Source organism: Eriocheir sinensis, chromosome 45 (assembly GCF_024679095.1).
Source record: "Eriocheir sinensis breed Jianghai 21 chromosome 45, ASM2467909v1, whole genome shotgun sequence".
NCBI classification, from domain to species: Eukaryota; Metazoa; Arthropoda; class Malacostraca; order Decapoda; family Varunidae; genus Eriocheir; species Eriocheir sinensis.
In genome coordinates this window covers 4,522,299-4,536,828 of record NC_066553.1, presented here as the reverse complement: position 1 = coordinate 4,536,828, position 14,530 = coordinate 4,522,299, and the positions used below count along the sequence as shown (strand labels likewise).

General features: G+C 38.7%; 1 protein-coding gene across 25 annotated transcripts in view; it reads right to left on the bottom strand.

The window, feature by feature from the left end:
- LOC126980901 (zinc finger and BTB domain-containing protein 17-like) overlaps positions 1-14,530 on the bottom strand; it is a 59,789-nt gene that overhangs the window by 34,774 nt on the left and 10,485 nt on the right. For 4 of the 25 annotated variants that reach the window (XM_050831282.1, XM_050831285.1, XM_050831283.1 and 1 more), the window contains exon 6: positions 6,166-6,219. The exons of 15 other annotated variants lie outside the window; for them this stretch is intronic. In XM_050831282.1, coding sequence (XP_050687239.1) covers positions 6,166-6,219 — 54 coding nt within the window. 6 more of the 25 variants (XM_050831295.1, XM_050831287.1, XM_050831303.1 and 3 more) reach the window with 6 other exon arrangements.

Here is a 14,530-nt window from a genome sequence, read left to right as displayed (position 1 = left end):
TGGGAATGCCTCCCTTAATTACTGTCATCAGTCAACTTCTACACTAATAACTTATTAATGTATTTCATAAACACCATTTAAAGAAGACTACCCACTATAATTAAACATGCAACTGAGAGGGTTGCACATCTGCATGCAACACAAATCATTAAATAAATAAGGATCATACAAATTCCAACCTGCCATCCAGTTCATCTACATTTGTCACAACACTGTCAAAACTTGGTAATACTTAGCAGTCACTTGTCTCAGGTCCAGTAGCCACAGTATATCAATCAGTAAGGTACAAAACTCACATTAACACCTAAGTGATTCTGAGCATTTATAAAAGTTAGTCTTTGAAGGTAAAAATCTACATGAGTGAAAATTTTATACTAAAAAATGTTGGACATGTTTTTAAAAACTTTAAAGCTTTAATTTACATTTCTTATAAAATTCTCAAGTAAAGCTACATCATTACCTAAGCCTGGATGTCTCTAGTCAAGATACAAAACTCCCTGTAACTCCCTGTGCTGGCAGGAATAAGTCTGTGGTCAGGACTGGTGGTCTACCGATTTTCAGCAGCATGGATTCGGAGATGATTGTTTAAGGTATTTTTGGTTGAACAGCGAAAAGGGCAAAGAGAGCAGTTAAATGGCTTTTCTCCAGTGTGGGTGCGAATGTGCTGCCTCAGCTTATCTTTCTTGGTGGCACTGTAATTACAGTGGGGGCAGGAAAAGGGTTTTTCCCCGGTGTGGGTGCGGAAATGGGATATCAGTTTGTCCTTAGTGGTGGCACTATAGGTACAGTAATGGCAGGTAAAGGGTTTCTCTCCAGTATGAGTGCGAATGTGCTTAATGACGTGGTCTTTTCTATCAGTGGAATATTTGCAGTATGGACACTGGTGCACCTTGCTGACCGCTCCTCTCCCGCTACTCTTCTCACTGTTTTGTTCCACCTGCAGGGAATGCCTAACTTAATTATTGGCATCTTTCAAATTCAAATCTACAAACTTAAGCTTACCAAATATCTATTTTCTTATTATAGAATGCATGCACTGAAGATTAGATTAAATTTAAATGCACAGAATGCATGAATCTGTTAACTAATCTTAAGTTATTGGCAAAGGTAAAAAATAAAAGTTCAGTTCCCCAAAGCAATTGGGGAAATTTGAGTAAGTTACTGATGGCAAGGGGGAGGGTGTAAAACAAAGTTATGAGAGAGAAGTGGCCAGTATGCGCTGGGCTCTGAAACCCTTGAAATTCTATCTGGTAGCAGCAGCAGCAAAAGTAGTATTGTTGCCATGACATACTTTTACTTTTCAAGTACCTCATAATCGACAATAGAAATCACTCTTTCATTTCAATATCATATTTTTTCCTTCCCTTGACATACCCAGAAACACTTGCTAGAAAATATATGAACATCAAGTTACCAAGCAGCGTATGTTTTCATGTGAATAACCAGAATGTTTATTTTTATTTTGCATCAGCTTGTGGAAAACAAAAGTGGGAGCAGTTTTATTACTGGGACTCAATTAATCAGTCAATAGACACATGCCAGGGAAGGGGGAGGGAAGTCCCCTCACCCATCTTACGATACCAACCCTGGGGATCCCTTTGAGTGAGGAAGTCTCCATTACGAGCCCCCTTCCCATCCTGGGTACCTCATGACCATCAACTTGCTTAAGCCACAAGGTTTGTGGGCATCCCTTTGGCCTCCATTTCTTGGAATGTCTCTTACAGAAACATCCAGTCGACCTCTTGGTAGTGCACCACATGCCTGAATACTCAGAGTTGCCGTTCACAGACTATGCAGGTAATTAATATTGACTCAGTTTCAAGGAATAATCATCAATTTGACACAAGTTTTTCCAGTGATACCTAATGATTCTGCAAAGACACGCTGAAGTACCAAAAGCGTCTTATTTTTCTCTACCAAGTCACTATTAATATTTGAGTTCCTATCTGTCACAGGGAGCACAAGCAACTTGACAAAACCATATACACGTGCTGAGTGAGTCCATAACACTGTAGGACAAGTTAGTCTCCTGTAAAACTTCTTAACATGACCTGCTGTTCTGAATTGCACTACCAAAGTATGTGAAATTCTCTCAAGACTGCAATGTCATCACCACAAGCATGAACAAACTGTATTGTCTCATCCAGCAAGCCTCTAAACACCTGCACCTTGGTCTTGGCCCAGGAGACTTAAGTCCTAGGGGTTTCATCTCTTCATGTAGTGCCTTGAGAGAAATTACCAAAATCTCCTGTGACTGCAAGGATTAATGCATCATTGGCAAAAACAAGGTCAGTGACCCTGGTAAATCCAATTGATGTTCCATAATGGCTTTGATCCACATCTCTGCCTAATACTCAGTCCACACAAGTGTTGAAAAGTGATGAAGCAAGGACACAGCCCTGCCTCACTCCAGCATTCATGGTAAAGACGGACGCCCCACCCCACACCACCCAAGTCCATGCAGTTAAGCCAATCCTCCCCCCACACAAAACCTTTCATTTTCCATTACATTCTACAGTCTACAGGGAAAAAATCCCAAATTTACCCTTCACTTCATTAATTATTCTTTGCAATGATCAAAACTTAAGTTAGCACACCTAAAATTTTATGAAAAAACAATCACTCGTTTGTATCTTTCTTTCCTTTTATGGAGTCGGTTAAGTAAATAATACTGTTCTGTGCGTTGAATGTTGTGGTATAAGTTCACAACAGAATAATTTAAAGATCAGTCAGTGATATAGAATGTTCTTGGTGATATTGGTTCACTGATGATTTACCTTTTCTAAACATATGATGACTAATATTCTCATCAGAACCCCAAACTCTGGCTCATATTGGAAAGAAGGTTTTCCTGTGCTGCAGCAATGATGTGCAAGTCTCCAGGGGTTAAGATGATGCACAGAGTATTATTGTTTCCTCAGTATTGCTCCACAAAACTGTTGTTATCATTTTTAAAGGTGAGGTCAAGTTTTTTGTCCCAAATCAAATTATGAATTTTACTTCTAAATATATTTTCTTGACTGAGCATAACATTGCAACATTGTCTCATGTATTATAATATTTATTTGTAAAGTACATTTAATGAAGAAAAATTGAACTTGAATAATTTTATTTCTGTTTTTGGGGTTCCTGTCCCTTCAATTATTCAGTTGTTCATGCTATCAACAACTTCAAAGAAAAAGTACTATTGCTACCCCAGCCATATATATTTTTTTAATCATCACAGTCACTTTGCATCTAAAATCTCACACTAAATACCTGCCCAGATTTAAGTAACAGTGAAAGTAGGTAGTCTTTTGTGAACAAGATGTGTAACACAAGGCCAGAAAAAGATTTTCTGTGCAGTTTCATTTATTTTTCTTTACAAAATCTTGCAACTGTACTATAATCTAGGTGATGACTATTAGTAATCTGATTAATGATCATAAAAAATAGGTGGTCATATTACTAACTGAGCAAGGAATCTCTTAACTATAACCTCCACACAGATCAGAATGCCTAAACCACTGTTGTGGACCTTTCTCTAATCGGTATCCCTTAACTCTTTGTCGCTGGTGGAAGGCAAGTATAAAATTTGTCTTAGGAAAATAGAAACAATTAAAAAAATACTTCATGGAAATTGTCTTCTAAGCCTACAGCTGAATTACACATGATTCTTGTGCTTTTGCAGGTGGTAGCGCAGAGCAAATGAATAAGAGGCTCGATAGGGGCAAAACTGGCAAGCAAAAGGCTTCTCCCCGGTGTGTACCCTCATGTGTTCCTTGACGGCCCTCTTTGTGGAGGCGCGATAGTCACAGTGAGCACAGCTGAAAGGCTTTTCACCTGTGTGAGTACGTATATGGACCTGCAAATGGTCTTTCCTAGCAGTAGAATAGGTACAAAAATTACACTGATGCACCCTGCTGCTGGCTGCTCCCGGACTAAATCTGGCACCACCTTCCTCCAACTCTACCTGTAGGGAATGCCTTCTTAATCACTGGTATTATAATAAATGTTAAAACCTTTATACTCTCCATGAACAATGAACCTTAACATGTGGTAAAAATTTATAACAGTAAATCAAACTTCACTGAAGGTCACTGGTCAGGCAGGAATGTTAATGAAATGTCCCCATGATGAGAAATGACAAACTCCTTTGGTGACACGTGAATGATGAGCTACTCATAGAAACAGGGATGTGCATGAGGAAATGTTGATTATGTCGCCTCAGACATGCAGGAAAACGTTCCTTTTCACTAACTTTAAATTATTGAAAATAATGGGTGGATTCTAGAGCTCTCAAAAATATTACAATCATCCGTATAGTCCATGCCGTTATGCACTAAGATTAAACAATAGTGGATTCTTAGCCTGACATCTGTAATGTATGTGACCATACACCAGAAGATTTATTGTACATTCATACAAAACTATGTGCCTCTAATTGTTATAAAATAGCAAGATTGATAAAAATTACTTATGGAATTTATTCTAAAATATATTACAATGGACCCACCTAACAGCAATACTAAAGCGAAAGTGAGCTTGTGAGCTACTCTTTGTTCAGCTGAAACTTTGCAGCAGCAACTTGCTTCAGCATTGTGTCCATGTTTGCTTCTGTCCCTCCAAGTCTAATATTGTAACTTGGTACAAGAAATCAAAGACCAAAGCAGGGGAGCATGGAACTTGATATTCAACTGTGGTGAGGCCTAAGTGTGCTATAGTCAGACACAAATATGACATCCGTTTGTGTGGGGCCCAAGCCTCTCCACAGCACTGCCACACTACCACCAATACACCTCCCTGTCTCTCATATGTCAGCTATTTACTATTTTAAATTTGTTTATTTATTTTTCTGTGTACATTAAGTAAGGCTATATAGTGCTATGGATGTGTTGCTTTCTTTTAATAATAGCAATGAATTGCATCAATTCTACATGACACAGTTGTCTTCTGATGTCAGCAATCTAGGACGCCCTGTCACTTCCTCCATCACCTCTACGCACAATGACAGCTACTCTGATGGCTGTCCTTACTCCAAAGGCTAGATTTGGCTGCACTGTGGCCAAGGAACTCCCTTAGTGGGCCCCACCCAACTGGACTTCATAGTTGAGTCTGACTGTTATATGCACTCAAAGTAAACGGCACAAGTTCAATGCTTTAAACAATATTCCTAAGCTAATTATGACAACTTTAGTGCTACTAAAACTGGGACTTTCTAGTATTAGAACTTCAACTATTCTCTTTGAACTTTGTAAATGTTTCCTGATATAACTTTGGGGAATGTGTGTGTGTATGTGTGTGTGTGTGTGTGTGTGTGTGTGTGATTTACCATCACGCCCTTATCACGAGATGGACTCGCAATCGCCAGCATATACCCTCCCGACATGAGCAAAAGCTCTTTATAGTCGATCTATGGGCACTGCCAGGACCTCACACACCACACACCCCATCCCCCTTGCACAAGAGGAGACAGTAAGCATTCCTAGTCAACGGAAAGAATCCAGCCTGAGCGGGTCTTAAACCGCCACCTGTCAGGCTGTGAAGCCTGGCAGAGCAGCGCTCTAACCAGTTGAGCCAGTGTGTGTGTGTGTGTGTGTGTGTGTGTGTGTGTCCAAAAAGCTTTTGCTTGAAAAAGGGATGTTTGTCCATTGCTTACTTTATTATAAAAATTGTATTGTTTATGCAAAACATAATAAAGTATTAAAGTGTGTGTGTGTGTGTGTGTGTGTGAGCCATGACTGGCAAGTAGCATGGTGTTTACAAGTCGATGTGCAGAACTCCATGACTGGAGAAACTATATATCTTACCATTAATTCCTGATAAAATGCTTGAATCAAAATGAAAAAGTGTGTGCAAGGGAATAAATACTTTCAAATCTCCAGCATCTTTTAAAGATGCCATGCAAAACATGTTATGTGATCAATCCAAGATCTTTTAAGTTTTGTGTTTCAATAGATGACACATCAGAGCTGACTTTTGGGAGGCCCGGTAGGGGCACAGAGAACAGTTGTAAGGCTTCTCTCCCGTGTGAACTCTTATGTGCTTGTTCAAGGCGTATTTTGTAGCTGAGCGGTGGGGGCAGTGTGTACAGACAAAGGGTTTCTCCCCAGTGTGAGTACGAATGTGCTTTGACATATGATCTTTTCTAACTGTGGTGTGTTTGCAGTAGGGACACTGGTTCACCTTGCTGCCCGCTCCTCTTCCGCTACTCCTCGAACCATCAGTGTAGGCTTCCACCTGCCGGGAACGCCTAACTTAATTACTGCCGTCACTTTATGGTCATAATACCATAATTAAATTAAAATTACTAAGAAATCTACAGTGAATGACTTTAATTTATAAAAAAGAAAATTATGAAACATGCCATATGTCCAAAATGAAAAGTCATGAATGTTTTAAGATTGGCTTTCAGAGACCTTTGGTCTGCAAAATTTAGATTATCAGCATCTGGCAGATTAAAAATGAGTAACTTAACAAATAAACCAATCAAAAAAACAAAAGAGCATTTTCCACAAAACCAAAATCCACACTCACTTTAACTGCACCTTCAAATCATATTTTCATACCCATGAACCACAAAGCTGAGTAAAGAAAACAGTGTGTCATCTGAAATTTTATTATGATCTCATGAAGGTGATGATGAAGTAGACAACCATCTATGGAGTATGTGTGATGACTATATACAGCTTTACATTTTACACACCCAGTCACTCTTGCACACTCACTCACACACAAACCTCTCACATCACTATACAACACTCAAAACCCAATCAAGATCTACTGAGATGATGCTGAGAAACAAAATTCCTCATAATATACTGATACAACAATTTTTTTGCCTGCTGATGCACAGCCTGAGAGTATTTCAACACAAAAAACAAGCAGCTACACCATGGAGCTGGTACGTTACACTACACCCGGCTCTACAAAAGTTTTCTTCTGACAATTAGCGCAATGGTACGGCACCAGACCTTGAAACAAACACTCGAGTAAGACCCACTTTGAGAAACAAGAAGTTTCATATTCATTTTTTGTGTGTCATCATGTGCGTCATTAAGGTTGACCTCTGAGATGCACAGTAGGAGCAAAGCGAGCAAGAGTACGGCTTTTCCCCCGTGTGGACTCTGACATGGTTGATGAGAGTGTGCTTTGTGGTGGCACGGTAGGGGCAGTGCGGGCAAGTGAACGGCTTCTCTCCAGTATGTGTGCGAATGTGCTTAGTCATGCAAGCTTTCCTAAACGTGGAATAGGCACAGTAGGGGCAGTGATGCACCTTGCCAGCCACTCGCCTCCTGCTAAGCATCGGTGCCTCAGGGCTCAAGTCCACCTGTTGGAAATGCCCTTGTTATTGGCATCACTCAAGTGTAACAGTCACTGTGATTTTAAAATCCACAAGAAATTGAAAATTCCAAACTCCTAAATGTATAAATGAACCCCAAGAATGAATCACAGTAGCAACCTCTAAATTAACCCTATGTAGGCAAGCTAAGGCTCCCCTTCTTCCACTAGATGTAGGTTCTAGACTGTGAAAACCAAAAAAATAAAGTCAGTCAACTATAATGGATGATGGAAAGCAACAATCAGCAGAGTGATGAATATGTGAACCTAAATGTGGCCTGTGCAAACAAACTAAGTTTCTGTGTGTTGTTTAGCAGTTATAAAAATATTAACAGATCTAGAATACATAAAAATGTCTAGTAATCAAGAAACAATCAGCACCACTAGTCCCCCTCAGCACCACCAATCCTCCTAAGGCCAAACTATTTATCTAGACCTTGGAACTCTACCCTTCAAACACCTACAGAGTAAATATTTCCTACATCCATGTCCCTAATTATCAAATTGGAAAAATACTAAGGTGCCCTCCTTCCCTTAAAAAAAAAATAATAATAATAATTTCATCACTTTGAGTGATCCCACACACCTGTTTTAGTTGAATGTAATCATATCCAGGTTCACTACTGGTAAACAGGGTGGCTAAGGATACTTTAGTTTATCCAGCAAGCTAAACAATAATTGTATGTTCTTCCCATGATCAATGAATGAACAATCAACATTTAACCATTTTTTTCCTTCAGACTTGCCTTACAACTGGTTGCACCACCACCCAAGATTTTCTTTCATCACCAATTTGACCGACCAACCTTCTAAACTCAATACCTGAAATAATGCTTGAAATGAATTACCAGACTTACTTTACATAAGATTTTTGTTAGCTTCTGAACACTGCTATCCATCTCAGTGACTTCCCACATAGATAACTAACTAAAAGAAGCAGAAACACTTCATTAACTGACCCACAAGCTCCATCCTCATAAATTTTCTAGAGCAACATACAAGCCACTTTCACATTCAGAAAAACTATCGGCAGAATCATGTAAATTTGCTCTGAGTTATGAGCTTTTTAAACATCTTCAAGATCTCTCACAGATATAACTCAATGAGTGAGGTTGACTTCCATGAAGGCTGCCACATGGCCACAGAACTAGATTCAACATTCTTAAACAACTTGGGAGAAAGGCTTAACGCAGGTCTTAATGGACAATTGCTTTGACACGCTAATTAGTTATACCCAATGATTCTGCAAAAGCATCAGTTGGCAGCCAACTAAAATGTCCATTAAAAGAAGCATACAAGTTGAATAAGGTTTGTATTTCTTTTGCAAAGGTATAAATAAATCCATAAACATAAAACACAACATAATGTGTAAATTTGCACCACCAATGGCCAGGCAGGTCCATCTAATGACTGAGAGGTCTATCACTGCTATGTGCTGTGCTAAAGACATCTTTAAAACTAAAATTTCAAAGGTGTTGCTAGACAGACTGAACTACACAGCTAAATCAGTAGATTTCCAAACACCTGGACCCTGGCCATGGCCCAGAACACTGCATGTTACGATGGCAATGATTCTTTACACTGTGGCTTGAAAGTCATCAGTAGTCTCCAGCATATGCCCCACTCATTATTATTTGGCAAGAGTGAGGACATTGATCCCAAACAAACAGTGGAGTAGGTACATGTTCTTAAAACAATTTACACAAACCGGAAACACCAGTCCATGGTTCTACCTCAGTCCCAAGATGCAGTTTGTCACTAACAATTAAGCATTACTTTATACCTGCTTAGAATGGGAGTGAAAAGTATTTGGTGAGGCATCGTCAGTGATATTATTGTGAACACTGAGGCAATAAATCCCTTGTTTAATGTGAAAGTGGAGCTGTGATTTGATAGCACAGGTATCCAACAATTTGCATTCAGCTGGAACATTTTCCAGCTGCTCGTTTTGTCAGCTGTAAGTATGCTGTCTCATTTATTAACTCCCAAAGCAGTCACCTGCAGGAGTAACCTCAACTGACTGAGTCACTGATACATGTCATGCATACAATCTAATTTCAAATTCATATCAGATGACCAAGCTCAGCAGTAGATGCAATATGCCATTGTTTGATTTATGAACACTTCGGATGATAGATAAAATGTTGCTTCTGAAGGTTGAGCAAACAGAACTATGAAACAAGAAAATAAACAGTAAAGCTCTGATAATATGTTTTTAAATATAATATGCAAAATGCATTTGGTAAGAGGTTCAGGTATTAATACAGCCCATTCAGCTCATTTAGCAACTATATTACCATCAGAACCATGCAGCAAACACTTAGGATGCACTCTGGCCCACAGCCAACATGTCACAAGATAACTTAATGAGGGCAATACTTAGAACAAGAGTCAGAGTGCCATAACCACGTCACTCAAGTCATTGTCACCAATGAGAGGTTCTCATACTGCCTGACAAGCATCAAACATATTTATATCCAATCACCTCCAAATATATATATATATATATATATATATATATATATATATATATATATATATATATATATATATATATATATATATATATATATATATATATATATATATATATATATATATATTTGAAAATGTAATATACTATAAAATTGTAACAGCTAACACTGAAAAATATATATTTTCTTTTTCTTCAAAACAACAGAAACTTAAATTATATCTTTAATATATATAAACTATTTCAAGATGCTTATTATTGAACAAGACTGACTGTTTAAACAAAATTTCAACTGATGTTCTATCCCCATTGTTGTTCATGTGTAACCTTAAGTAAAATATCTTTCCTTAGTAACAAACCTACTCCAATTTCTCGAGTTATACTTCTTGTACCCATAAAATAAAAGAATTCAATAGTCCATAAATACTTTCTGTGTCTATGAAGTAAAAGAACTGAACAGTTCATTGGAACAGCACTCAAGTACTGCTAATATAAATATCACACCGGTGTGCAATGAGTGGTGTCCACAAAGGTTCAAGACTTGTGTGTCAGCAAGTGATTGATGAGGGCCGCGCGTTGAGCCCCTCGGTACGGACAGTAGGAGCAGCAGTACGGTTTCTCCCCAGTGTGTATCCGTATGTGGTTGCTCATGGCATATTTAGTGGAGGATCGGTAAGGACAGTGTGGGCAGGTGAACGGCTTTTCCCCCGTGTGTCTACGGATATGTTTGGTCATGCCATGCTTCCTAACAGTGGAATATGAACAGAAGGGACATTGATGAATGGTGCCGCCAGCTTCTCTCCCTCTAATTCTTGGACCATCTTTGTTCAGTCCCACCTGTCGGAGAGCCTAGCTTAAGTATTACATTCTCAAAACAAAATTTGTAACAGGCATTTATCCATTTCACCACCTTCCATTATTTATCGTGAACATTCAATTTATCACTGTGCAGTGGTACTTTATACTGGTGGAATGTTTTGAAAGATCTATAACCAAAACAATATTTTGTATTACCTAATGCAATGAGGGACCATTAAGAATACCAAGGGCTAATATTGATAGGAGCATGAATCTTACAACTTTGAGTCGACAAAAAAGATTTTATGGGATGTGCTGGGAATGGGAAGGGACCAAGATTTTGTATCAGGATGCAAGTGCCTGAATGAGAGATTTGCTGATGGTGTGAAACAGGAGTGTGATGTTACATTTTCTTTCAATAAATAAATGAATAATCATGAGATAATTGAATGCCAGAGTAAAAGTTTTAAGTACAAATTAGATATGAAGACCTTGTGGCAGGCCTATTTGCAGATGATATAGCTTTGTTGGCAGAAAATGAAAGTATGCTGTAGAGAACTAAAGATAAATTTGACAGGGTGTGTAAAATACAAAAGCTCAATGTAAATGTAGGCAAGGTTAAGGTCTAGGTATTTAAAAGGCAAAGCCATACAGAATAGGACAGCACAACTTTTGGCAGGGGAAGAGAAGATGGAAGAAGTAAGTGAATTTAAATACTTAAGGACAGCTCTATGTAGGTACGGGGAAAGGAAGAGAACAGAGAAGATTAGACAAGTAATAGGAACTATGAAGAGTTATGAAAAGGTATGTGAGCACAGGGGTAGAAAAAGGTATGAGAAAAAGTATTTTCCTCCCAACACTCATGTGCATCAGAGGTATGGATGTGGAATGCAGCACAGCAGTTTACTTAACCACAGTTTACCTCTCCAAAGTTTCCCCAGGTACACATTTATCAACCAACCCAAAAAGAAGAATGAACAGCTAAATGGGCTGCAAACAGACTGCCTTGGCCAGAATGAACCTGGGCCCACAGATTCTTATAGTCTGGCTCGGCTAAACGTGCGGTTGTGGGGGGGGTCAGCATAGGGGATCCCCTTGTACAGCATTGCCAGGTGTCTCCTAGCCCGCGATGTAGAAATGTTCTAATATAAGTAAAACCATGGCAAATATGATCAGCAAATATGCATACACATTTAATCTTAGCATTATAACGTATGAAAGAGCAGTTAACTTACAATGGATAAGATATTTATAAGCATATAAAGAAACATGTCAAAAAAAAGCTATACTTATTATTGAGTTTCCCTTTCGTTTTGGGATATGTAAGTAGTTTCACAATTATATTTAGATTATATCATGGAGGAATGTATGTTAAAATAAGCTGACATAAGTAAGAAAAATACATTCAAATCCTCGTGGCGGCAATGCCATGAGAGAGAGAGAGGCAACCAACGTGGGGTTAAAAACGTGGCAACGCTGTACTCCCAGATTATTCCTCGCATGGCACCTTACAGCCGCACTTTAATCCGGTAGCAGCGCCGGGCCAAATTTGTGCCATGATATAAACCCCCCAAAATAGATGATACATAATCTGACCACAAATGCTTTGATATATATTATGAAATGGTTTGTGTGAGGGGTGATTTTTTCTCATTTTTCTCACTTGGAGGGACCATTAAGAAACATGATCCCCGCTGCTACAGGGTTGAGTCTTACTACAGCATGGGTGCAGATATATTGGATAGTATTACAGCGGTGAGCAAATTCAGTGTTAGCTTACAGACGCAAGAGGCATGTCTCGTTTAGCATTCTACATCACCTACCTGAACACTGATTTAACAAGTAATCTGTGACACTCCCATATATGGATTTTCCTAAGTGTATTGCACCCAAATATAGCCCTGACCTACTTCCCAAACTGAGTCACACTGAGAGTCAAGGTGACACATGTCAATCTCTTCTCACCTCCTTTTGAGAGTCGCCCAGCAGTCACAATAGATGGTGGATGTATTGATGTGAACAGAGCAATCATCTGAGAATCCTACCTCCAACCAGCCTCCCATGGGCAACACAAGATCCAAAGCCATATTCATATCCATATACATGTATTTTCCTTTGCACAGTCAACATCAGTCACATACTTTACTGGTAGACCCATTTATTGAGATGGTTATTTCTATTTATTATAGAATTCACTCCAGCATTCCATTTTTTCTCACTTGGTAAATTAAGATGCTTTATGCCACCAACTTCTCAGTTATGTTCACAATTTTGCTATTACTTTTTGGGAAAACAAAACATGAGATCAACACAGGTTGGGCAGATAAGAGGAGTACGCACGCACGCACACACACACACACACACACCTTACTTGGATTAGAGTAAGAATTGGGAGATGGAGTTTAATGTGAAGAAGTGTCATATAATGGAAATGGGAAAGAGTGAAGGGAGACCAAAATGGACATATAGAATGGGAGATGGAGAAATATTAACACTATCGCGTACGTGAAAGCAACATACACGTCACTATAATTGTCTGGTCAAAAAGCATGGCTACTGATTGACGCGACTCTCGCATCACTGGGACAAAAAAAATTCACCAAAAATTCTGTAATTCTCATTGACGCATGATACTTGGTCTGTAGACAGGCTAGCACATGTCGGCTCAAGGTAAGCTGATAGACCCTTCTTGCCGGGAAATTTTCCTGGGTGACTGGTGACACAAACAGAAAATCTCTTCAGTTGACCCTCTCTAGTGGTCGCGGACAGGTTAGTGTGTGGCTGGGGGCAGATTTACCAAAGATTCGCGATATAACCACAGAAATAGCCTTTATTTTATAGGATTTGTATATTGATATCACAGTGAAATGTGTTGAAACCAGAAATTAGAGGTTTTAAAGAGAAAAACTTTGAAAAAACGAGTGATATTGTCGGCCATGTAGTTGTAAGGGCAGAGAACAAATACGTTTGTAACACTCAAAGTTGTTATTTATTCAATAATGCGTTTCCTGGGTTCAACGTGTGCATATTTATTGAGTGTTATGCAGTGGTATTTGATGTGATTTATGGCTTAGATGATGTAAAATGAACGAACTATTCTTGCAGTCCGTTTGACTGCATAAACTTATAGTGACGGTATAAAAATCAGTGAATACATACTATTTACAATGTTTATTTGTCTCAAATGTGTTACTGTGCTAAGCATATAAAAATAAAATAAAAATATATGCCATAATGTTTAAAATTAGAAGTGTTAAAACCATTACATTTTCAATATTTTTTTCTTTCAAGCCTAACTCATCAACTATACGTCATATAAGAAATCTGAAACTACCATTGTATAAGTAATGATCTGTTCTTTAACCTGTACAGCATTTTGGTATTTTGTAATTTCCTCCCCACCCCAGCGTCGGAGGAAAAAATTGATTTTATTTTCTTTGCATAAAAGCTTTAAACCATGAAAAATGAAGAAATGTAACGTCTTTTAGCTTACCGTCGCCTAGAAATCAGTGTTTTGGGCCATTTTTTGTCGATTTGGGAAGCGAAACGGTCATGTTGATTGCCGTAGACTTTCTTGGATTGTACGTGCGTATCAGAGTAAATCGTTTTCTCTCGACATATTTAGCACAGACTTATAAATATTGTTAGAGAGTAACTCATTTTTAGCTTTTTGATTGTTCAACTCAATGTACAGTCGCCCACAAGTGTTCACACACGCAATTACAGTTTATACGTGCCCCCTCCTTACCAAATATGCCGTTACAAAATTGCCGGTTCTGGACGTCAGTATACCCACTATACCTCACCCACAACACTGTCAAACCACCTTCCAACCACCATCCACCTAAATTTCCACATCACGATCTCAAAGAACACCTACAACATCCACACAAATGAAAAAAATTGTACCCAGAATAATGGCTGCCAGGCTTGCCAGTT